The sequence below is a fragment of the Telopea speciosissima genome, chromosome 4 (genome assembly GCF_018873765.1).
Source record: "Telopea speciosissima isolate NSW1024214 ecotype Mountain lineage chromosome 4, Tspe_v1, whole genome shotgun sequence".
NCBI classification, from domain to species: domain Eukaryota; kingdom Viridiplantae; phylum Streptophyta; class Magnoliopsida; order Proteales; family Proteaceae; genus Telopea; species Telopea speciosissima.
The window spans coordinates 18925918-18952927 of record NC_057919.1 but is presented as its reverse complement, the minus strand read 5'-3'; the positions used below and the strand labels follow the sequence as shown (position 1 = coordinate 18952927).

Here is a 27010-nt window from a genome sequence, read left to right as displayed (position 1 = left end):
TTGAACCTTGAAAACAAAAAAGTACAAGCAAACTAGAAAAGGAATAGTTTAAAATGGCATATCTCAATATAATTGTTAAATCACAGAGGGAATACTACTCTCTCTCTCTCTCTCCAAGGTTGTGGTTGCTATTATCTTGCATGATTTTGATGGTTTTCTAGCTGTCAAAGCAATTTTTTGCAAGTACAAATCAAGGTCACATCTGTGAGTGAAGGATTCAAGGATCAATTACTCCCTCTCTCTTTTGCTTCAAATTCACCTTGGGGTTTCTGGGTAATCCATAATCATCAAATAAAAGTTTAGTTGTCCAGTAAGGTACAATTGAAGCTAACACTTGGCTCATAACTTCTTTTTTAAAGATTTCTGGTTTTCCAGTAGGTCTTGCGTCAACTAGTCCTCAGTTGCATGAGTTTTACCCCGTGAATGGCAGTTGGTTAGTATCAAAAGGAATAAATTAGAGGAGTGTCATGAGATCCATCATTGTTGATTTCTTGGTTGAGTGCATCTCTCGTGCGTGTTGTACAAACTAAGTTAATATTGTGAACCCCCCCAATAGAGACTAGACTTGTCACAAAACAGCTTCCCCAGAATTTGACGCACAGGTAAGCAAGCACATCTATCCCTTTGTTTGGCGATCAAATTTTCAACCCCAACCACACAACTCATAGCCAGCCACTTAGAGAGGGAAGGCGGAATTCAATCCCAACAAAACCGCTGATGTCTACTTGTCCACAGGATTAAAAGGCAAAATCTCTTTAGCTTCCTCAATCCTCGCATTTTCAATGGTCATAACAAAATAACAAAATAACAAATTGCTAAAACCAGAATCTCAAACCAGTTTTCACAGCTTTTATCTCTCTGAGAAAAATAGGTAGGTCCTAAACTTAATAAGTTGACAAGTGATGATGGGATTAGGCTTCTCTCTAGGGAGTGCCCAAGGGGGCATCCAGGGGCTGGGCTGGGTCAGGCTGGGTCGGGCATATCCAGCGCACGTCCAATCAGCCATTGAGATGTGTGCAACACAGTACAACGACTGGATGCCCCACCTGGGCACTGGGCTCCCTGGAGAGAAGCTCAATCCGTGATGATGATAGGACCGTAGATATTATTTATTACATACAAAATATGTTAGAATTCACCGCTCGTGTCATGCTTACATTGAAACAGCATTATTATTATCTTCAACTTGTGTTAATAATTTGATTTTAAAACCTTATATATTGTTACAGAGAAATTGCTTGCTAAAATCAAGATAATCCACAAATTAGATATTTGAATTACTTTGATTGACTTATCAGAATGGGTTTCTCTTTCAAACTTCTATCTTTGAATCCATAACAATGCCATAAGATTGATTATCTGTTGCCAAGCAAATGCCACCTAACTTGGCCATATACAGGATGGCTTATTGGGCTTATGCTTCTGGGAACACTGAAGCCAGCTTTCGGGTGGATAAAGATTCTATTCAATGACCTCTTACCTTTCCCAACTCCTGATAATAAACCCATCAGCCAGCTACCCCCATTTTTCTTTTTGGGTCTTATTGAGCAAGAGGTGGGAAAGATTCCATCGAATAAACCCTTACTGGACTCAAGCTTTGAATACTCGAAAGCTGGCGAAGCTGAAGCCCTCATAAGCCATCCCAAGCATGTACTTATCCTCTTTCTGTTTTGTCCCGTAGTGGGCGTCTCTGTTACCCCAGTATTTACTAGAGGAGGGTTGATTTTTCAAATCATCCCACAATTCCATGGACTAGTCTCCGTCAATATTATTGACCAGTAGGGGTGTAAATGAATAGCCAAAATCCATTTCCATATCTATGTCAGTATCTGTTTAGCACTATCTGAGTCCGTCCGAAAGCTAACGGATGCTGATACAAATAGACTATAGATATCTGAAAAGCTCTACTTACATGTAAACGGATAAAATATCCAATCCATATCCGTTTAGCACTATCCGAATCTGCCCGAAAGCTAATCGGATGCAAATGCGGATATAGCACTATCCGAGCCGAATCCGATCCGTTTACATCCCTATTGACTAGTGACAAAAAAAATACAAGGTCAACTTCCGGGTGTTGGTGACCTAAAATTTTGAGATCCTCCCCCCCTCCCAATTTGGCATATGACAATCTCAACCATCGAAGCTAAACCATTTCTTTCAAACATATGGTTGCAAGAGCTCTTTCACTTCAAATACAGCACAAGGCACAACATTGAACAATGGCCAATACCAGTGTCTTCTAGCAATAGAGGAAAAAGATCAGGTCATTCTCCTAACTACAAAATATATAGGCTTATAGTCACCCCACGACTTGCATGCCAAACCATCTCTCAATGTCTGGACCGGCTCCTTACCCTGCAACACTGGTGCACCAAATTAGTCTTCATTACAGGTGTTCACCCTACCCACCAACATGCGTGCACACTGTTGTTACCAGTACACTAATCAATTAAATCCCTCCCCTCCCCCTCCCCCCCCCCCCAACCAAAAAAATAAGTAAAACGTAAAAAGTTATATACCTTGGTGATCGGGAACGTGAGTGAGAAGGGGAGCGAGAGCGTGAATAGTATCTCCGTGGGCTCCTACTTCTGCTTCGACTTCTGCTACGCCGGTATCTTCTGTGTTCAGAAACAAACAAACAAAGACGAGAATCAATTTAACCACAACAAAATGTTTCAGCATTTGACATCAATCTACATGTTGATTTATATAAGAGACTTGCTAGTTATTTCATACAATATCACATGGGCATACCAACTCCAAAATAACATCACTAGCATGTAGCTTTTTTTTTTTTTCGTATAACATCACTAGCATGTAGCTCAACCTACATGCACCTATCTGTGACATTCTGCAATGTTACTCACAACATTCAATTCCAAATATTTGACAATTCATAACAAAGATGATTTGTTTAGAGTCCTCAATATTTTAATATGTAAATGATATAGAATAGACAGTAACCAGGAAAGAATCAACCATCCTACAAGTAGCAAACCCCCAAAAGAAGAAAATAAAAAGATCAGATCATTTGCGACTTCTAGCAAAGATGGGAGTAGGGAGAAATCTGGAGTTTTAGAACTACTGTTGGTGGGATTCAAGATTGATCTGGATGTCAGCATTTGTAGCAAACAAATTGAGTATAAGAGGGAAAAGATAGAAATGTACAGAAACAAAAGATGATAGAAGGTAGAAAAAAAAATTGCAGTTGTACAGTAACAAGATGGTATTCAATGCATAGTTGTCAAGGCGTCGCCTAGGTGACTGCCTGGGCATCCAGGCGCATAGACAACTAGTGTTGCCTTGGTTGCCCTTGTTGGTGTCATCTTGCATCCAGGCCCCCTTCAACGCCTTGGGTTGTCGAGACACCGTGAAAACTATGATTCAATGAAAGGAAGAGACAATTCGGTAATTGGAATAACCAATATTTTAGTGATGCAAACCTTTCTGCATCAGACAAATAGGTTCCTCGTTAACCTAGCTATGGAGATGTGATTCCATAATATGGAAAGACAAACTTTAGTTTAAAATCCAAAAGATGGGCATAGATACAGATTTACAGAAAACATAGTAAAGAAAGGAGAAGAAAAAGGAAAAAAAAAATAGTACAAGAGAAGAAAGAAACCCTCGAATTTCAGCTTCATGCTTCCAAAGGGGTAACAAAATTCTAATCCATACTACAAAAGATGTGATTATAAAAAACATGAAACCCTACAATAACTTTTGACTCTTGACATGATGTTAGGACTTAAACCACCAACCAAACTTAAACCATGTCTCCAAAATTCAGCTCCCAAGCAAACTAGAACTCCTAATATTTTCTCAAAACAGAAAACTAACCAAAAGTAGAGAAATCATTACTACAAATTAGTGACCTTGTGAACTTATTGTTACTAGTAAAATCTGGACTCAAAGTACCAAATCATCCAACTTATTAAAATAGAAAAATATTTAATTCATATTTACTAAAAATATTCAAAACAGTTTATTAAAACTCAGTAATTTAAATAAAAATTCTTAAAATACTAAAAAGAATACCATTATTACAATATCGACCCCCATAAGTATAAAAGGAAATCATCCTCAAGGTTGATATGCGAAACAACCCAAATGACAACCAAATCTTTTGCTGGCTTGATGCCTTGATCCCACATAAATGTTAAGAGCTACATAACAGATCTAAAAAGAATACCATTATTACAATATCAACCCCCCATAAGTATAAAAGGAAATCAGCCTCAAGGTTGACATGCGAAACAACCCCAATGACAACCAAATCTTTTGCTGGCTTGATGCCTTGATCCCACATAAATGTTAAAAGCTACATAACAGATTAACATATATTATGCACCAATATGAAAATAACAAACATCTCAGTCTGCATAGTAAATACCTTCTTGGAGAACGACTGCGGCTTCCACTATGGCTACGATGCCTATGCCGACTTAATCGACTTGTTTCTGCAAGTTTCTCCAGCCTTTGTCGCTCCTGTTCTCGTTTCTTAGCCATCTCAACAGCTGTGTCTTTCCTAACTGTGAAAAGCACCAATTACAAAACCATGCATGGCAACAGATCAGAAAAGAATTACCCCCAATCATAACAAAAAACTTAAGACAATCAAATTCAATATCTATCTCTAAACTATAGCATAATATCACTTTCGTTAGATCACTACTGGACTGGTATATTGTATATTTTCAAGCCATACTCTGTTTGTTCAACTGTTTGCTCATGATCCTTTTAAGGCGCTCCTGTGGCGTTTCCTTCTTCTCACCCTGTTGGGTTTTTAAGGGCCCACCAGGGACCGTTGGTTTGCTTAGCTTTGCCAATGCTGATGACGTGCTACTATAAACAAGAACAGAACATTTAATAAGTAATAAAAATCCACAAAAGGAAAGACTCAAACAGGACCCAGATATTAAAAGAGATACCTAATTGATGGTTTCAACACTTTAGTGTTCTTTTCCTGGTCAAGGGAAACAGCAGATGCAGGATCAATATGTAGTGCCTCAAGTATGCGACCAGATGATGGCCTGCAGAGAAGCAGAAGCATTAGAGATAGACACCCATAGAATCATTTAATCCCTCGACGCTCAGGCTCAGCACTTGGAACCATTAATATAATATTTCACAAAAGAGAGGGGGTTTCCCACTCCTCCTAGTCAGTCAAGCTGATAAACCTAGGCCTCATCTAACCTAAACCCCAGAAATTTCTGCCTCAGGTAACCAGAATGGGAGAATAAGCTGCAGCAGAGAAAACATTGTCCAATCTATCTTTGCAAGAATTAAAGGTCGAGTGCTCCGACCGGTTCAGCACATCAACTTGGGATGGAGGAGATGGTGGTGGAGAGTATCCTTCAAGCTTTGGCTCACTAGAGTCGGCAGCCCCCCCGAACTCAGTAATATATTCTACTTTAGAAGTCCTCGATTTGCTTCTATGAATGTTATCAGAACGCATGCCACGATCATAGCGTCCTGAGTATGGGGAGTGTGATTTTGATCTGGATCTTGATCTGTTCACATCAAGCACTCTCAAGATAAGATAGAATCGAAAAAGTAACAACCTTGATCAGTAGATGAATCACCAATGACATCAGTCTTCAGGTAATACACAAAAGCATACCTTCTAGAACGAGAATAAGATTCATAGGTGGGGCTTCGTCGAGGTTCCCTGAAATCATGGATAAATAAGCATCAAAATCATGCGTAGCAGAAAGCGTGGTATAACTAGTCTTCAGCACAAGGATTCATACACAGGTTCTAGTGCTATACATGCCCCATCACCATCATTGAGAATAAGAAGATAAAAAAAATTTACCGATAGGGATCATGATGGAAAGCTCGGGATCCTGTTATACGCGCAGTTTCCCTTTCTCTCTCCCTTTCAATCTGGGAAGCCTTCCTTCTCTCTTTGCGACTTAGCTTCCTCTGCAAATTAAGAATGTAAAAGCCATGCATAAAACCGTGCAAAATTTGAAATAAAAGTGGACTTTAGATTTGCTTGCAGAAAACTTACAATTGCAGGATCCCCTCGTACTACCTCCTTTTGCCGTTTCTCTTCCTCTTTGGCTCTTTTATCCATATGAACAAGCCAGCTATACCTCTTCACTCCAAATTCTTTTGCAATTGCATCCATTCCTTCATCATTGCTATCATCACTGTTTATATCCTCATCATCCTCATCCTCTTCATCATCATCATCATCATCACTCTCCAAGACACGGGATTCCTCTTTCCCATCCCCATCATAGGAAAACCCAACCTGCGAATAAGAGCCCTTGCTTGCTGCAGGCTGTGCAGGATGTGACCTATAACAGATAAATATCAAAATAGAAGATGAGTGATGCAGGTAAAACACAGAATTGGGCCTACTTTAATGGAAATAAGACTTGGATTGAGTTATAAATATGTTGCACCTTTAGTCCAATGGATTCTCTTTGTAATAGACCACTTTAATGGGCCTAAATTATGGGTAGGAGGTAGGAATACGGGATTTAATTTATTAGTTTAGTTTGTATGTTTTATTTCATTAAGTATTTGCTATTAACTTGGTTGTTAAGGATAGATAGTCTCTTTCACCTGAATAGAACTCTCATTTCTACTTTGGATAGAGTTTTAATTATGTGGGACACCTATTCTACCTAGTTAAGATCATGGTACAAGATCTCGGTGAGATCTCGAAATTATCTCGATTTTGTCAGGACTAGAGATGAGACCATAGGCGACACACAAAAACAGCAATATCTAGGTCGAGATCTCGGTATCTCAACAAGATCTCGTGACATATCTCAAAACTCAAATCTCGCTCTGTCTCGCCTCTCTCGGTCTGCTGTGAAGAGAAAACACACGGAAGATGGTTGTTTGGTGCTTCTTTTTTTTTGGCAAATCTCAACTCCAACTGAAGATTTAAGCTTGTAGATTCAACATTGAAGCTTCAACATCAAGAGAGGGAGTTGCATTGCATCTCAAGAACACTTTTAGTAAAATAAATATTGACTAATCTGGCTAACGTTGAACTTGGAAAAATAAATTGGTTGAATAATTGAAAAATGAGATTATTCAGGAATACACATTGAATGCTGAGATTATGCATTGAAGGTAAAAATTACTTCTCAAAAACATTTTTTTTCACAGGAACATGATCAATACTTGTTTGTTGACTATGTGTCTATGTAGTTATTATATGTGATACAATGTCCACCGATCTAAGGATTGACAAAGGCGGAATTATTTTTTTGTAAAATAAATGATTTTCTTGCAAAACAAATTGAAAAAAAATATGGTTTACACTCATTGTTTGGAACTCAATTTAATATATGTTGGAAACCATTGGCCAAGATCTACGGCCTCACGGTGTCATTTTTTTTAGTAAGTAAATTATTTATTTTAATTTCTGAAACTTAATATATGTTTTAAAAAATAAAAAAAAAATCCAAAAAATAATGAACAATATCTGTATTTCATTAATTAAAATTAATGAAAGCATTGTAAATGCATTTTAATATAAAAGTGATGATTCTTGTTTCATCCATTATAATTTTGTATTACTTATGGTATGAGTATTTATGAGAACATACAACAGGTAAGGGAAAAATAGGAAATAGCTATATGCTTAATTTAGGACTTTGAAATGATGTTGAATAGCTAATAATGAATGCATTTGTTGATGTAACAGTGTGCCAAGGTTTAAAACTGTTGCACAATGGCTGAAGGTGGAGGTGGAGATATAGCATGGCTGCAGGGAGAGTCAATGTCAAATGACAAGAAAAAATCAAGATGTAACTACTGTAGAAAAATTCTAAATTCTGACGGTAATGTACGACTGGAATAACAGTGCCAAAAACCCACAAAATCCAAACAAGAACAGAACCAGAATTAGACACTTAGGGTTTATGATCAAACCAGCCAAGTGATGGTCACCACACTTGGATCGAGTGTAAGGCACAGCAGGGGAAAACTTATCTCCAAAATTGGTTCAGGTCTGATGGCTTGATGTAGAGATATCAAAGAATCACCAAAATAGAAAGTTTGGAGAAACCTTCCAAAACAGTGCTGTTCTGGACTTCCAGCAGTAACCGATTGTCAAGCTTGATGAAAGAAGTCTGTTCTACAATTTTTGGCCAATTCTGATGGTTAGAATTGAAGATGGAAGGATGAGAATGAAAATAGGAAGTATTGGACTTATGGAAGATTCAGGCAGTGGGATGAGATGGCAGTGAGGATCAAGTGGAGGTCATGGAAGGTGGAAACTGAGTTTCAAATCCCAGCATGTGTTGGTGACGATTGATGGTGATATGAAATTAGAAGGTTGCAGCAAAAATAGTTGCAGGGAGGCAGCACAGTCTCAATCGATGGATCTCCTAGCAGCAGCAATGACAGTGAGTGGAAGGATGTCTCAGCCTTGGAGTTTGTTCACCAACAACAGCAGCAATCACTTGGAGCAGCAGCAACACACTCGAGCAGGGTAGCTTGCAGGAGCAGCAATGGAGATCAAGCAGGGGTAGGAGAAAAGAGGAGATAGAAAAAGGGGGTAGGGGGAATGGCTCTCTCAGCCTGGGTCTCTCACCCACAGCAATCTCAGCAGTTGCAGCAAAGGAGGAACTCCCATACTCAATGGCTAATTTGGCCAGAAGATTCTTTTCTGTAAAATTCTGTCTTTTCATTAAGATGTGATGCCTTTTAATAGCTTAGGCAAGCTTACAATAGAATAGAAACTTCCCAAAATAAGAACTAATCTAACTTAGTAACTTAATAAAATTCCTAACTAAATTAAAACTACTTGGCTTTATAATTCAGCCACAAACAAAAAAAAATTAGAAACTAATAAATATAAAAACTACTTAAGTGCACGGAAGGGGAATCCACTCAAAATCGTGGAGCATCTTTGACTGGTCCAAGGGGATCCGTATCACAATCGTGGGGCATCTTCGACCCCTGCGTGGCTGGTTCGAGTTGGCCCTGTTGGGCTGGCTCGAGCTGGTCCATCTCTGGCCCAAAAAGGGGCTTGGTCTTTTGTCTCTTCCTCTGGCCAGAATCTACATCAGAAGGAGCTACCAGATTAAAGCAGCATTTGGCTAGTGGGTACAAGGATGAGGCTAAATGCTCACAAGTTTCTTATGAGGTGCAATAGAGCATGTCTAAACACTTGAAGGGAAGAAAATTAAAGAATGCAGAAAAGCAAAGGGCAGAGGAAGAGTTTCATGAGGCAATCTTAGAGATACACCCAGAGCAAGTTTTTTAGACAGGCAGAGTTGAGACAGTACGAGAAAATCTTGGATGAGAGCCAAATGACAGCAGAGATGGAAAGGGTTAGGGCTATAGAGATGTGCAGAGGAGCAGGTGGCTCTGGTTCTAGACCAGTTGGATCAGATGCACAACCGGAAGGGTAGAGGAGGAAGAGGCAAAGACACGGGGATTTGCCTTTTAGGAGAACCCAGAGTGTGAAGGGAGATGCACCCTCATCCCCATCCCCACCCCACCCTTCGATCCTGATCCCATTGGGATTCTTTCACAAGATCCCGTTATATATAGTCCGCAGGACACCAAACAAAGAACTAAAAAACAAACATGGGGTGGTTGGAAAGCGAAAGTTGGTGATGCAATGTCCAAGTTCTTCTATCATAGCATCCCAGCCAATGCTGCTCAGGGGACATATGACCAGGCTATGATTGACACTGCTGGGAGGGCTAGCCCAGGAGTAAAGGGGCTCACTCCATGGGAATTGATGAATGTTGATTTGCCCAAACAAAAGCAGGAGCTTGAAGAATACATCAACTCATTAAAGTGAAAATGGGCGAACTATGGAGGCAATATTATGTGTGATGGTTAGACTGGACCCACTACACAGTCCATCATCAACTTCATCATTTATTATAATGGCAAGACCATCTTCTTAAAGTTAGTGGATGCATCCAAGGAGAGAAAGGATGAAATGTACATATACAAGTTGTTGAAAGAAGTTGTGGAAGTAGGGCCACAAAATGTTGTCCAAGTAGTGATGGACAACAAGAGTAATTTTAAGACGGCAGGAGAGAAATTGATTAATAGAAAAAGCAAGAGGATGCATCTTTTCTGGACTCCATGTGCAGCCCATTGCATTGACCTCAAGCTTGAAGACATGAGTAAGAGATCCTTGGTAGCAGGTGTGGTCAAGCGAGCAAGACAGGTGATGACATTTGTGAATATGGATATTTATTACAATTATTGAGGGAGAAATGCGGAGGGGATTTGGTGAGAACTGACATTACTCAATTTGCCACCAATTACATTGCATTGGAAAGCTTTAAGGATAAGATGGTTGGCCTGAGATCTATGTTTGCTAGCGAGGAGTGGTTTGGTAGGAGAGAGTCAGGTTCACCAGGGGGTAGGGCAGCACAGACTGCCATCTCTAGTGACCAAACTGGCATGATTTAAAGAGGGTCATTCTTATATTGGATTCAGTGGTAAAGGTCCTGAAGATGGTAGACACAGACAAGAAGCCGACCTTGCCACATGTGTATGCTGCCATGCAACTAATGAAAGAAAGAGTGAGAGCAGCAATACCTAGAGGTGGGAAGGGGTATATCAAAATAATGTAGAGCCAACTCCAGCAATAGGAATACCCAAGCAACAAGCCAACCAATATCCGCAGGGCCAAATTAGGGTTTATAAACCACCAGAATATAAAAGGAATTCAGAAATACGAAATTAACCAACTAATGGGAGTGTAACCTAGATCGAGTGCATGTCCCAACAATGTGAAGCAACACTACAATTTGGGCTGATCCTGATTGCCTGATGTAAAGTTATGCTAGATCACAGAATTAGAAGGTAGGAGATGAAATTAGAAGTTTAAGGTTTCAGACAAATCGGTCACCAATCGATCACCAACTTGAATCAGATTAAGAAGCTAATGGCTTGTAGATGTAGCTGAGAATAAAGAAATCTGATTACTTGAAGATGGAGATCAAAAGTTGCAGCCATCACAAAGCTTGAAGGAACAGTTAACTCGAGCTTTAATGGGAGAAAACAGAATCTAATCAATTCTGTGATCTGAATCTTCTACAACAACTATCGAGCAGCCTTTTGAAGAGCAGAAACAGAATACCAGGTCTGATAAAGAAGTACTTGAACCAGCACAGAGAATCCAGCAGCCAAGGTACTAAAACTCAGAACTCGGTACCAACTTGGTCCCTTGAAAAACCGAGTCGAGTCGAGATCTCGCCGAGTTGGTGCATTTTTTTTTTCGACTCAAACCCTCAACTCGGTGGGTTTTAGACCTAGTTTGGGTCTGAAACTTGGTATTCAGCCTATTTTAGGCCATTTATACACAATGGCACTATCAGATTTTGCAAAAACAAAGTCCAAATAGGAGTTATGTACCGGTCAAACTTAACTTGGTGTGCACGAATGCTGTCAAAATCGCTCTAAATGAAAATATTTTCTTGGACATCAAAACAAATAAATATTTTACCGCACTTTTGGTTTTTAGCAATGTTTTACCATATTATGATTTATGGAATTTTTAGATTTGAAAAAAAACCCAGCATTAGAATGTTGAAAATTGCACCTACCGCCGAAAATCCAGTTTTTGTTCTTGAACTGGGGGGTTGACTTTTTTTCCTTTTGGAATTTGATTTTTTAACTATTTTTATTGGATTCAAATAGGGGGTATTTGCTCATTTATGAAGAATATCTTAAGTAAATGAAATATAATTTCATTTACTTAAATGATATTAGGCATAAATAAGTGTCTGTCTTAGTTCCTGGCCTAAATAAGTGGGATCCGACTCCTCTACTTCCAAATTTTGTACTTCCATCTTACTTCCATGACCTGTCACTGTGCCACCTGGCCTGACAGCCATCCAACGGTTGAGATTAAAAATTTTCAAAATATTTTGAAAACTTCATCATTACGTGTTTGAACCACCTTAGACCTAAAAACAAACCTACCCGACCGGTTCAAACTCACTCAAACCAACCCACCACCACCATCGCCACCGCTGCAGCCAAAGTGCAGGAAGCATTGTCGGGGTTGATTCAGTGAAGAAGGTTATAGAGGGGTGAGGAAGAGGCCGTGGGGTCAGTGGTCGGCTGAGATTTGTGACCGTTTAGGGCGGTGTCGGCACTGGCTTGGCACGTTCAATACGGCCGAAGAGGCGGCGAGGGCTTACGATGCGTCGGAGAGGAAACTCAGGGGGTCTAAGGCTCGGACTAATTTTGAGATCCCTTCTCTGTTACAGAACTTTTCTCCATCAACGTCATCTTCATCCTCCGCTTCTTCGTCGCCTTTGGGTAAGAGCAAGTCAGGTTCAGGTAGTAAGGGAAAGGCTAGCCGGTGTAAGAGTAACAGAGCATGTGCCGTGGTCACTTTTGTCGCTCATCTCTTCAGTTCCACTGCCATTGCTACTGCTACTGTGAGTAATGAAAGAAGAAATCTTGGTAAGATAGAGTTGGATTTGGAGTTAGGTGTGGGTTTCTCGAATATCAAGGCAGGAACTTGTGCTCTTTTTGTTTTCCCTTTTTGTTTTTTTTTTTTAGGGTTTTGGAAGTAGTTTGTGTAAATCGAAGCAGAATCCATGGAGGGTGGTGGTGGAAATCGAAGGAAAGAGTGATTTCTTCAGGTTCACGGCAGTGGAAGTTGCGATGGCAACCACAAGCGGCGCATTTGAGGGAAAGAGTGATTCCTTCTCTCTCAATTTCTTCTTTGTCTTTTCCTTCTCTAATCTCAACCGTTCCAGCTTCTGTCGGATTGAACTCAGTTCATCTGAAATAGATGCATCAAGTGATCGGATGATTCTCCTTATCCGAATCACCTGCTAGCGAGATCTCTATCTGTTTAGGCTTGGAATTCGTCTTCAACTTCATCGAGTGGATCTACTAGAAAATTCCTCGGCTTCAAGGGACTTGGCTGATTTTCTGCCGGAGATTTTGAGGTATGACGACTGGAGATTGACAGGATAACAGTTCTTCCATGATTTTGGGTTTGGGTTTGGGTTTGGGTTGATGAGCCGAACCGATAAGGTGGGTTTGGTTTGAGGTTCAAGGTGGTTCAAAAAACCACCTCATGTATTTTTCAAAATATTTTGAATTTTTTTAATCTCAGCCGTTGGATGGCTGCCAGGCCAGGTGGCGCAGTGAAAGGTCATGGAAGTAAGATGGAAGTACAAAATTTGGAGGTAGAGGAGTCGGATCCAAATAAGTGACTGTATACCAAGGTTTGCATAGATAGGTGTCTGTATATCAAGATTTTCCACCAAGATCTCGAGATCTAGCACTCATATAAAGGAGCTTGGGTCAAGATTCTCGAGATCTCGAGAACTCGGCGAGATCTCGGTCGAGTTGTTGCACTTTTGCAACTCGTATGCCAACTCGTTTCGGTTTCTCAAAAAACCGAGAAACTCGCCGAGATCTCGAACTATGCCAGCAGCTATAATGAATTCCTTTAGAGCTTGCCTAGGGCAGAACTTGGTCTTGTTGAAGAAAGCGACAGAAAGGGAATGGGGGATTAGAATGGGTATCTCACCCAAGGCTTCTCACCTATCCTATCTCAAAATTCAACAATGCTTTAAGCAAACTTTTAGTCATTCAATGGTGAGCTCAATTGAGCAATTACAACTATATTTATAGCCTCAATGGATGAACAAAGAAACTAAAAATCAAACTCAAACTAGGACTCAAAGTAAAACTAGGATTCAAAACTAAACTAGGAATCCCAATTAGGACTACAATTCGAGCAAAAAAAGTCTGAATAAAAGAACAACACCTAACCCACGATTTATGCTGGTGTAGGGGGACTCCCTACACGTATCCTACTACTGGTGTAGGGAAGAATCCCTACACCTGAGGCTAGTTTTGGACAGCCAATTTACATCACAAAATCATTGAGGACCGATGGGAGAAGCACTTGTCCCATCCACTACATAAAGCTGGTGAATTTTAAACTTACATATGCTTAGTTCAAGTTATTTAATTTACATTTGATTTATAATTTTATATATGGCAAAAAGATTTCTACTTGGTGGGGTTTCCTACGCCCTCTCACAGGGCACCATGAAATGACGCCCCCTTGGGTAGATACCCAGGCATGCTCCCCCATTGGCCCAGACGCTTGTGTAGAGACCATGCGACCAAGTAGAGATCTCTTGCCCTTTACATATTTATAAACACTAACAAATTATTTATGGAATTTTCAGCATACAATCTCAATCCAAGTAGTTTTCTTTCAAGTGTGTAATGGGGCTAGACTAGGACCCTGTTTTGAGTCTATTACAGCTTCCTAATCAGTTTAAGTTACCTAATAGGTTAAGGATTGTGTTAGGCCTTTCCTTTGTAGTGTAAGAGTCTATTTTTGAGTCTTTTATATAAGGTCGTAAGGGGGGCAAGTATTGACTACGAATTTTGATATTAATGAACAAGCGTTTTTCTGCTCTTCTTCTCCATTGACGATTTTTATCTTGTGTTTGATCAAGGCTGGTGGGATCGGTGTATGATCCAATCGACACCTTGCGGTGTGAAGCCCGGGTGGTTCTTTCAAAGCTCCCATTCAAGTTTTGATTTTTATTCAAGATTTTACAATCAAACAAGCTGCTGCCAATGGAATTCAACCTTAACCCCTACCATTCTTCTTCTAACCTTCAATACACACCCAAACCCTAAGTTTCCCCCTTTTGTTTTCAATTTTCCCAAGGCCTAAACTTCACCCAGCCTTGACCAACCATCAATTCTGCCCCATATTTGGATCGAATTCTCCCCTCACCTATTGGGAAACTCTATCCAAGTTTGGTCCTCATCTGACCATCCTAACCCTAGAAATAAGCAATTTCACACTTATCAAAAATCCAAAACCCTAAACCTAACCTGCTGCCAATTCAAGTTTACAACCCTAACACCATTAAAACTTAATGAGACCTTTACTGATAGATTCCCCTACATCAACTTGACATAACCCTACCATCAAACCCTAACCCTAATTTCACAATGTTCACCTATTTTGACCCAGCCGAATTACCTAGTTCATAGCAGATCCTGGTTATTGGCTTCTAGTTGGATTCCTACCAATCTAGGACTACATTACCAACTTCATATGGCTTTATGAAAGGTCAGCTCTCATTAGCTCAAAAACAGAATAATACATGCGAGAAAGATAAAGCCAAGGAATGCAATAATTATTTAAGAAACTCAACAGGGATTAAGAGTATATACCAAACATCAAACTTGAATGGTTTCTTATTCAAGCAATTCCAAGAAAATAACATACTTGAGGCAACAACAACAAAGAATTCAAACCTGTCTGATGTAAACAGAGCTGCAGTCTTTGCCTCCATTTCTTCATAAACATGTTGCAAACCTTCTTCATCATTCACTGTTAATAGGCATTGCTTGGCTCATAAAAATTAACACCAATAATTCCATCATACATTGATAGAAAAGGGAAAAGAAAACAAAAGGAAAGGAAAGGAAAGGAAAGGAAGGGGGGGGGGGGGAACGCAAGGTCCTTGACATGGTTTGCCTTGTCATTGAAAAGAAAAAGCTTAACAGTACAGATATAACAAGGAAAAAACTTTCATGGGGATTTTAATGCAAGATAATAAAAAAAAAGTACCGACATCCTCTACGGTGATGCTTAATTAAATCCCGATAACGCTCAAAATTAACAAACTCTTCTACTTCTTCTTCTTCCTCCGTCTTTTCCTGGACCCGAGAATGTTTGGAATCATATTCTCGGATAAAATCAAGAAGAGCACGGCCATCAAATCTGTTTCCAGGGGAGACACAATTAGATGAGATTGCTTTGCCTACAATACATGAATTAACAACAAAGCAAAGAATTCACCTGTCGATCAATATATTTTGTTTCCCATTCCATGGTATCCTGAAAAGGATTAAAAAATATGCTTATTTAGACAAATTAGATGATCAAGCATGGAAATGAGACTCAAAATACAAAAAATGGAACTTTCCTACACTATAGCTCATAATATAAAATTTTATACAAACAGATATTCTTTCTTTTCCTAGGTCAAGCAAAATAACTAACAAAAGAATTGATTTAGAATAAGCAAGAGCAAGCAGGTCGCAATAATTCATAGAAAGCACAGATATCAATAACAGCCAAGAGTTTGAAAAGATCTCAAATCATTACAGTACAGTAGTGGAAAGAAGATGAGTGCAAGTGGTTGGACAAAACACATATTTAGCTATGACCAAACAGAAGTAAAGCTCAAGTACAAACTATTCATTAAAAAGTTTATGAGCATATGGAGCCAAAGATGAAGACAACAAACAACGCAATCATGGGAGATCTGTCACTACCCCAAAGCACATAAATAGGGATCCAGACAAATGATGAAAGGATGTAGCGTTTCAATCCCTAATTAGCTCACTTAGGGTCCAGCCCTAATTAGGTCACTTAATTAGGTCACTAATTGCTGTTTTTCAAGAGGTAATGCAATTCTACTAGTGCAATGTAGCATTTCAAACCCTAATTAGGTGACTTAGGGCCCAGCCCAAAATAATATTATTCCCAGAAAACAGAACAGTGGCACTTCTGTAATTTCTAGAAAAGTACCGTACCATTTTAGAAAGGCAAAACAGACTGGTATGAAAAGAAAATGATTTCAAAAGGAGGGATTTTCTGAAATATAAACTCAAAATATACATTAAGAAAAGAACTCAGAAAAGAGGGGCTCTTCGACAAATAAAAGTAAAAAAAGAACCTTTCTTGTGCAAAATAAAAGGTTTGACCTTCCTCAACCTCATGATACCTGCTACCGAGAGTCTGAGAACCTCCTTTGAACCAATCTAGCAGTCTCAATATGAGATCATTCAATCTGAAATTTTGAGGATATGATCCACAGTAGGCCAGCTAAGGCCTCCCAAATACCACCAACAGCAACCCCAAAAATCAACAAATAAAAATAATTGGAAATCCTTGAAACTGAGTCAACCATTGTTCAAGGTTGCCCATCAAACCCTTTAGACAAGAGACCCTAATGCAACACCGGGTTCCAAAACCCTGCTTTGGGTCGCTATAGACCCTCCTAGATGATAGAAACCATAGTTGTCATGGCGTCTAGGCAACCCGGGGAATTGGAGGGGCCTGGAAGCAAGGTGACACCAACAAGGCACCTATGAGCCTGCCTTAACAACCAAGGTGCCTGGACACCTAGGCGACACCTTGACAACTTGATGCAGGTCCAAGCACTAGGAAGAAGAAGAAGCCATGATACGGCTACTGTTGTGTTTTTCGTTGGAGCCTTTTTCCTTTTTCCATACTTAGTTTTTTTTCAGTACTTTAGTTAAGGGTATAATGGTCATTTGACCTTTTATCATTTTATTTCTCCCCTCCACGATTTCTAAAGGAGGATTTGTTTTTTTTTTTTAAATCAGATTATAAGATCTGATCATATTGTAACTAGGATCCAGAGCTAGGACTACAATTCCTACTCTGATCATATTGTCATTAGGACTCAGAGCTAGGATTACAACTCCTACTCTGAATAGGACTGATTGGCTGATTGATGGATCAGCCCCTATTATAAATACAGCAATTCGTGGGAGGCTCCCCCACAGTTCATTATTAAAAATTTATGCTTCTTAGCCTTGCTGCTATTGCTGCTGCTCTTTGTGAGTGTATATTCTTGTGGATCTCAAGGTGGTATAGGGTGGGTGGACTCCTGCGACTCCTTGCATCGTGAAGATCGGGAGGTCTCTTCAAGATATCAAGCTGCTGCCATTGTTTCTGCAATTCAGTAAGTTTGAACCTGCACTTTGTTTTAAAACCTTCTTCTGCCCAGCCATTCCCCTTCCATTAGACCTAATCCACACCACCCTCCATCCATCAAACCCTAATCTCCATTAAACCTGCAACTCCTACTTTAACTAGGACTTCCTCATAACTACAGATCTGACCATCAATTTCGAACCATACTTCCAGTACACAACCCCCACACCTCTCCCTACACTCGACCTTAAACCCAGCCATAACCCCCACTATATCCCCTCCATCCTCCACTCTAATAAACCCAAAACCTGCAACTCTATTCTGTCCAGGATTGCAGAATTTTAAAACCTTCCCAAACCCTATTATTTATATGCCATTAAAGCACCCTAGACCTGCACATTAAAACCCCATAAACCCCATTGCCATTATCCAACCCTAACCCTAGTTTCTGCCCTAAATTAGTGAACCCTAACCCAATCGGCCAACCCTTGTGTGTGACCTCATTACCCTGGCTCCTAGTGGGACTACTCCTACCTAGGACTACATCACAACTATGATAGAAACTCAACAACTAAAATTAATGGCAATTTTGTACTTTGAGGAACAATTCAATATCTTAAGAGTGAGTAAACCAGTGAGAGGACCAAATTGTAATCAAGAGTTGAGAATAAGGGATTTTCTAAATTATATATTGAGCTGGGGTTAAAACAGAAACAAAATGCGAATAAGAGGGCTTTATGTAATAACAGCAAGTAGAGGTTCTTAATTGTAAATTCCAAAGTTGTTTCTTCTTCAACTTCCCAACATGTATAACTAGTCTGGTTGCAAGTAAGAAATCTCATCCAACCGTCGGCTAATCAAGTCAAAACTTGAGATGGAGATCAGTAACTTGAAGATCTACTGATTCCAACCAACATACACTCAGCATAGAAAGTGATTCAATGATATTTAAGGAATGAAACTGAATCTGGCGGAAAAAGAAGAACCAGCCCAGGTTGCTGACCTCGATCCCATAGCTGGAAGATGGTCTAGTAATGAAACCCTAGGGCTTGAATCACCTTAAGATAAGGTATTAATCCCCAAAGTTTCAGGCTTAATAAAGAAAATAAATAGTATTAGTAATTCTTATCCAATCCACAAGTATCGCCCATCCATAGATAGTTATCAAAGTGTCAAGGCGACCATGGCGTTTTAGAGGGTCCCAAATCAAGGCAACGCGTCCAAGGCGGCAAGGCACCCATCTAGGCGTCCAAGGCGACCTAGGAGCCTGGACACCTAGGCATCGCCTTGATAACTATTCGCCCACACGAAAAAAGGAAGCAATAACAGAAACAAAGGAAGAACAGAAGAAAAATAGGAAGAAACAGAGAATAAAAAAGAAGAGTAAGATCAGGAGAAGAAGAGAATCTGACCAGAAAAGAGAAGTCAACCCCTTGAAGAGGGCCAACAAGAGAGTTGCACAGGGATGCATAGTTCGAAAGCTCGGAGATATCGACCTGCTCGAAACAAAATTACAAACAAAATTGACATAGGTGCACTACCTTGGACCGACCCAAATCCATTTGGGTATCCAGACGGAGATGAATTGGGTCCAGTTTGAGTTTTAGTTCAGTAGGATACTAGGATATTTTACTTTACGGCCTATTTTGTAATTGGGTTCATTAGGAGTTTGATTCATTTCATAATTTCTTTTTATTGCAGTTGATGAAGTCATGATAGAGTTAGAGTAGGATTTTATTTCTTAAGTCCAAGATAGAGTCAAGTTCTATTTCAATTTTAGAGTTATGTTAGGAGTCTTTTATTTTCGTCTTTAAAATACCACCTTGTTACCGAGAAAGACAGAATGAATAGAATGGAATAGTGAATTGTTTGTAAGTGCCTGCGTGGCCTAAAGTACGTGTATGGTCTTCTTCTTCCCCCTCCCTTCTTCTTATGCATTCCTCCTCCCCTACAACTCTGAGACCCCTCCCAGATTTCTTCCCACTCCCTACCGGCCCTCAACCAGTTTGGTATCAGAATCGAAGGATCCATCTCCTTCACCATCAACTTCTCTCATTCCCTTCCCCATCAATTTCTCTCACCCCATTTTTCTTCTTTCCTATTACTGTTCTGCCATACGACCAGCAACATTAAAAAAAAAAAGAAATCTGCAATATCGTCCCATGATATCACAGCAACCCCATCCTCTCTTCCTTCCCCAACCCACTGAAACCTAAAACCCAAAACCTCTTCCAAACACCCGCTGAACACCCACTGTGAAACACAAAACTGACCTCAGTTGAAACCTTTTCTAGGGTTCAGCCAGCAACCCAAAAACAAAAAAGGAGATAGAACAGAGAGAGCGAGAGACAGAGAACCAGGAAGAAAAAAAGAAAGAAAGAGTCAAGAAGAGAAATGAGAGCAAGAAGCAGAGAATCAAAGCAAAAAAGAAGAAAAGTACATACCTGGTTTCAGAAGACCTACCGCTGGCGGCAGAATCTCTCCTGCGACCTGACATCCTCACTCGCAGCATCCTTTGAAGTCACCGTGACTTCCACTGTCCACCGTTCACAACCCAAAGTGCCTTCTTCCATTCTTTCATCTCTGGTTCCACAGAATCAGACTACAAGTAGGAGACGGTTTGCTACCCTCCCAAGATTCCCCTTTTTTTTTTTCCTTTATTCATTAGTTCTTCTTTTTCCTAAACCTACCCTTAATGTAGTTCTAGATTGGTAGGAGACCAAATAGAAGCCAATAACCAGGATCTGTTATGACTTATGAACAGTAACTTGGGTAGGTGAAATTAGGGCTAGGGTTTAATGGTCCTAAGGTTTGATGGTAGGATTCGGGTAAGTTGATGCAGAGGAGTCTTCCAGTGAAGGTTACGTTAAGTTTTAATGGAAGGAAGTGTGCTGGAATGAATCGGCAGCAAGATTAGAATTAGGGCTTTGGGTTTTTCAAAAGAGAAGAAAATGGATTTCTAGGGTTTAGGATGGTCAATTTGGGATGGGACTTGGATCAAGTGTTCCTAGGTATGGGAGGAGAGTTCGATGAGGTTATGGTGTGGTTTCGATGGCTGGTTTGGTCTAGACACAGTTTAGGTCTTGGGAAAATTAAAAAACAAAAGGGGGAATCTAGGGTTTGGGTGTATGGAGGATTAGAAGAAGTAATGTAGAAGGGGTTCAAGTAAGAATTACTCTACAGTAGGATCGATAACAGGTTGCAGCAAAACATCATATTAGCAATAAAACCAGAATTAATAACTTAGGAGGTAGAGATCAAACCGGCCAACAGATGGCTACCAACTTAGGTTGAGTGAAGGTGATGCTGAATTGCTGATCAGGTCCTTTGCTCCAAATTACAGCCAATTGTGATGGCTTAATGTTGAGTTATGAAGAGAACTTGAAATTAGAAACCAACCTTCAAACTAGAAGGTTAATGGAGAAACCAGTCTGGCCGGCAGTTGGGGAAACCAAACAGAAGCAATTGGTGAGTAGGTTGTACTCTCCAGATGCTTCGAATATGGCCCCAATAGGTTCAGTAGCTGAAGAGATCTGAAGCCTTGAAGTTACAGCAGAATCAGCAGAGACAGCAGCAAGCACACTCGATTGGGAACAGAGGAATAATAAAGAAGAGAAAATAGAATAGGAGGGAAGGATAAGGAGATTCGGCTCTCTCAGCCCTAGGGTTTTGGCTATCTCAGCCGGGCCTTCCAGCCCTTCAAGATACTCACATGGACAAGAGAAAAACTTGCTCAAAGCAATAATAATCAACTTCATTAAATCGTGGGGAGGCTTCCAAAGCCTTACAATATATAGAGGGCCATACTTGCACCCCAAGTAACAAAGAAAAAGAAACTTAACATAAAAATAGAAACTTAAGCCTATTTTCTAAATCTGAAAATAGAAACTAAACTAAACTCCTATTTCCCCACACATAGACAAAATTGTCCCTTCTAAAAAGTCTTCACGTGATCTGGTCTTGGGCCCCACAGAATCTTCTAATCATACTCTCACCAAGCCAAAATAAGCGTCTGGGACACTGTTCACGTGAACAGTGTTTTAGCCTCTTTTTCTTCATATTTCAATCCACATCAAGAAGAATGGCTAAAGTTAGGGATGATTCAAACTTACTGTTGTTGAAGAAGTACTTGGACAGCAGCTTGTTTGAATGGAAGATCCTTGAAAAATCAGAACTTGAACTAGAACTTGAATGTAACAGCAATGGAGAAGAAGAGCATCAAAAATTCATCTCCAGTGCTTGCCCCCCTTACAACCTTATATAAAAGACACAAAAATAGACTCCTACACTAAAAAAAAAAAAACTAACCCAATCTTTGACCTATTAGGTATAACCTAAACTGACTAGGAAACTGAAATAGACTCAAAACAGAGTCCTTATCTATCCCAACTTACAAAACAATTAAATAGCCACATGACCACTCAACCAAGTTACATGATCACTTAAGTAGTCATAACTAAAAAAAAAATCTACTAACTAATCCCGTATGTAACCTTATTACCCATAGTTTGGGTCCATAAAAGTGACATATTACATTGAAAACCCATGGGATCAAAGCCCATCATGTATATAACCCAACCCTAGACTTATTCCCATTAAAATAAGCCTCTTTTGGTGAAGTATCTGCATCAACCCTTCTCTTCCTCGTATATTTCTTTTGTTATATATTTTCTTTTTATTCCACAATAGACCTTATCTTTTGATTGTTATCATTCATCATACCTTTTCTCTAGTCTGCCTTAGAAACGCTTTCATTTTACTTAATTACAATTCTACCATTGTTATCACAAACCCACTTTACTTTCGATTAAAGATGGTTTCCGTAAATTGCAAAAGAACTTTGTAATCTCCATACAGGGCTTGATTTGAAGACGGGTTGTCAGGAGCTTGTTAATAATAATAACCACTTCTATGAAAGGTGTCAAGCATTATAATATCTTCAGAAGGCGGGTCAGAGGTGGAAGAAAATGTGAACAACGAAACTGACGATCAAACTGAAGTACACGGTTCGATCAAGGTTGCAGTTGAAGAATTGACCGACGGTCCGATTTCAGTTGCGAAACCCCATGATCAGATTCCCATCGAAGAGATGTCGTTTGCTAACTTGAGGAACAATTCAACACCTTAAGAGTAAGTAAGTAAACCACTGAAAGGTACAAACTGTCATTAAGATTTGAGAAGGGACTTTTTGGAATTATAAATCAGGTTGGATCAAAACAGAAACAAAGTAAGAAGAGGAAGGCTTTATGTAATAACAGCACGTATAGGGTCTTAATTGTAAAATCAAAAGTTGTTGCCTCTTAAACTTCTAGATATGAACAGTACCCCAGCGGTACACTAATCTGGTTTCAAGTAAGAAATCTCATCCAATCATACGTCAATCCACTTGAAATTTGGGATGGAGATCTGAAACTTGAAGACCTGCAGATTTCATCCACCATACACTCAACATAGCAAGTGATCAAATGACAACTGAAACTGAGTTTGGCAGAAGAAGACGAATTCACCCTGGTTGTGACCAACAATGATTCATCTTCCCAACAGTAGATGCACGTCTAATTTGAATTATCAAGTCATAGCATTGGCAATCCATATTTCTACATGTATCTGACATCGGAATCTTATACAACTATGTGTGTCAATGTGTGCATGTGTGTGTGTGTGTGTGTGTGTGTGTGTGTGTGTGTGAGAGAGAGAGAGAGAGAGAGAGAGAGGACTATGGTGGTATCTGATGCTGTAGGTTTTTCAGAGTTGCTTGAGATTTTCTTGAGGGTTGTTTTGTTCTGTAATAAGTGGCAAGGAGTTCAGTTTGTTTGATATTATTCTAATGGTTCTTCACAATTTTGAAGTACTGGTCTGACCACTGACCACTGGCCACTGGCCCGCTATAATTGTAAATTCACTTCATCAAAAAAAAAAAAAGGGAAAGGGGATTCATCTTAATACTAAAATGCCCTTGCCGTTATACTTTGTAAGTTGATTTCTGAAATCAATGAACTTATGATACCAGTTTACAAACTAACGTGGCGATGCTTCACCAGAAAATTGCAATACAATCAAACAACGCTTGATTCAATCAATACACAAAATCCCAAATAGCTTATCATAGTTCCCATCAGGATATTGCCAAACCGCTCCCATCCCAAAAAACACATAATTTACAGTAGAATGCGAAAACCCGAAAGGCGAGCCAGGAAGAGAAAGCGATCAATTAAGAAACTGCAATAAGTAGCACCAAGAGGATAGCAGAAACAGAGAAACGAGCCCTAGACCGACAGACCGTCAACATAATGAAAAGATTACGTTTTTTTTTTTTTTTTTGGGGGGGGGGGGTTTCAGTTCATTTCTTTCGCAATAAAGAAGCATTGGGGAAATGGAAATCCTTACAGGCCTTGCTGATCTTGTGTAGCTTGATAGAGGCCTTCGTCACGGTACATACGGCTCCGAGATCCGACGACCTGAATCGATTGCTGAGGATCGCCACGCCTCTTCGCCAGAAACACGGCCCGTCTCTGCGCTCGCTTACGAGCAGCATCCATCAGATCATGGACTTTCCTCTCCGACCTTCTCGCCTCGTGCCACATCTCTTTTATAGAATTCCAACGCAGACGAAATTAATTTGGTGATTGCAGAAGAAACCCTAACCCTAAAAGCCAGAATAAAAACAGTTCTAAAGAGAAGTGCAGGACGCCATGAAATAATGAAATCTCAGGTGACGAATGATAATTTAGGAGCTATGGCGCGGAAAACACAACCCAAACCACCAAACGAGAACGCACCAACAGGCTAACAGCACAGCTGCGGACTTGGCCCTCACGAGCTTCTTCACGAACACCCGATACACCTGTTACGCGTGGCTGTTATTTCCGGTACACGTCAGCAGACGAAATAGGATAGGAATAGGCGGCGGTGTATTCACTAGAACCAGTTCGGGAAAATTACCAAAGTAGAGCTTCCTTCAACACACAGATACTCCGTCGCGACTTCGTTCTGCCATGTGACAGAATTGCATGGGTCAGTAAAGAAAACCCCAAAAGGTGAGCCAGCAATTCACCCAATTTTAAGGCAAGAGGAAACCAAAATGGATGCATGAAACCCTAGACACTGAAGTGCGCAAAAGTACTATGTTGCACTGTTGCCCCCATGGAAATGTGAAAATCCTGCCTAAGATGACATTTATGCACATGCTCACATTGATCAGCGTGTGCAAGCTGAAAGGCTCTAGAGGCCCAGGCAACAATCTCTTTCTCCTTCACATATTACAAAAATCCAATGAATAGTCATATAACAAGAATTATACAAAAGTACTATCTATCAACACCTCTACTCCAATGAGTTCTTGCATCACTGTATGGTGCAAGCCCCCCCCCCCCCCGGCGGCATAATGCTTATCTAGCTTTTGACGCCAACAAGTTTCCTAAAACACCAAAACTTAAAGAACCAAAGTGAAATCTGGAATGAAAAAGAAACAAAACAATACATTCATTGGTGCTAGAAATGAGATCAAAACAACCATCGCAAATAATAATAGATTTATCCTCTGATAAAACGGTTTGGTACTTAGACAGGGGTATGAAAATAAGATCATAGAAATTTTTGTAGTAAAAAAATATTATATGTTTTGCCCCCTCGTAAGAAGGGCCAGGTGGATTATCTTTGGGAGCTAAGTCGAAGATCTCGGTGGTCTTGTGAGTGGTTGATAAACTATGATTGAGGTTTGAGGGTGTTTATGGGCAAGAAAGAGATCATGAGCTACAATCTTTTATATAAATAAGTTGAACCACTTGGAGCGGGGAAAAGGGTTGACTATGCAAGATACTTGTTTCTAAAAAGCCAAATGAAATACATGGAGATAGCTAAGATAGATAAGATATAGTTAAGATCTAAGCTAGAACACAAGGAGGCCGGCTCGAACCAACAAAGCAAAGAAATCAAAACAACAATGAGGCTCTAAGGTGCTCCTTGTGCAACCCTAATGGTCCAACAGCTCAAATTCAACTAGAAATATCACAAGAAAAAAAGAGGTGCTAAGGTGATTCTTTCTTATTGCAACATAAGAGATAGGAAATGTCAACCAAGAGAAAATTACAAATCCTATTCCTAGTAGAAATGCCACCCACCAAGGATTTCTTTTAAAAAAAATTCCTTGGTGGGTACTCAACCTGAATCAAAGAAGAAGTCAAGAAGTACTAAGCCTTGAGAGAGAAGAGAAGCTTTCCAGAGTCCAAGCTTACCTTGAATACGACTAAGAACATTATTCCAAATTAGAAAATTTTCTTTATAGGAACCAATGAAAAACCGAGATAAACAGATTCATCTTCCATAGGTTTTACACCAAGAATGTCAAGAACAATATTCCTATCTTGATCTAAGGTTTCCTTACTAAAGAACACCTTACTTTTTGGGAAGCTAATCTACTGCCCAAATAGTCTTGAAATAAATCAAGTATTCTCAAAAGCCCTACAGAAAATTAGTGTCATTAGCAAAGAGAAGGTATGTAATCACAGGGGCAGTTCGACCAACCTTAACCCCTCCAAAAAGATTAAGCTGATCAATGATGGACCTGAAGGAAGCGAGACAAGCCTTCCGTTGGCAGAATAAACAAATATGGGCTCAGTGGACAGCCTTGGCGAATTCACCTTGATGGTTAAACAAAAAAAAAAAACATATTGTTTACTGAAAATTTGGATGTCTTGTAAATCTGTTTATGTTACATGCTAGCATGAGAACCAACTATTGAGAATAAATCTCAATGGTAATTAATTGGGGCACTGTTCTCTGCCAGGAACAAACACATGGGCCGGGGCACAACGGACATTTCAGCCATTCTAGAGGGTTAGGTGGTCATTTCACCCAACCCCAATGTGTCTAGGCGCATCCTACACCCCAGTGCAAAGAACATTTCCCCTAATTAATTATAGGATAAAAGATCTCTATAATTATATTCAAGACTCTTCATTAGCATCACCCCAAGTGAGTATTTTGAATATACAACAAGATTGAATTTTATTTACCTATTATTTTTTATGAATGAAAAATCTTCAAGATTGAATTAATCATTCCTTTCAAAATAAGAAAAAGGATAATAGAACGCTTCCCGGTCATGCGCCTTGTGTGGCGACCATGCCCAGACACAGAACCGCCTTGGGGTGCTTGAAAAATCCACCTTTACATGGGGGCAAGGCGGTTCTATGTCTAGGCGTGGTGGCCACGCTAAGCACAGGACCGCGTAGTGTTCTTTCTTCCAAAAAAAAATAACTGATCACTACTTCAATGTTTTCACTTTTTGTTTTTATTCACAAT

General features: G+C 39.8%; 1 protein-coding gene across 4 annotated transcripts; it reads right to left on the bottom strand.

Moving 5' to 3' along the window:
• Positions 1–2158: 2158 nt before the first annotated feature.
• Positions 2159–24404, bottom strand: LOC122657938 (CLK4-associating serine/arginine rich protein-like). 4 transcript variants are annotated; one of them, XM_043852739.1, is made up of 13 exons: positions 24095–24404; positions 15818–15856; positions 15591–15739; positions 15271–15346; positions 6020–6311; positions 5822–5931; positions 5627–5674; positions 5310–5516; positions 4935–5036; positions 4712–4848; positions 4397–4535; positions 2523–2618; positions 2159–2358 (listed from the first exon to the last, which is right to left on the bottom strand). In XM_043852739.1, exons 1-13 carry the CDS (start codon positions 24289–24291, stop codon positions 2334–2336), a joined length of 1617 nt encoding a protein of 538 aa, XP_043708674.1. In that variant the 5' UTR covers positions 24292–24404; the 3' UTR covers positions 2159–2333. The 4 variants fall into 4 exon arrangements, with proteins under 4 accessions (XP_043708674.1, XP_043708672.1, XP_043708675.1 ...); XM_043852737.1 differs by having other exon boundaries at positions 2523–2621; positions 24095–24402; XM_043852740.1 differs by having other exon boundaries at positions 4712–4845; positions 24095–24402.
• Between the last annotated feature and the right edge of the window lie 2606 nt (positions 24405–27010).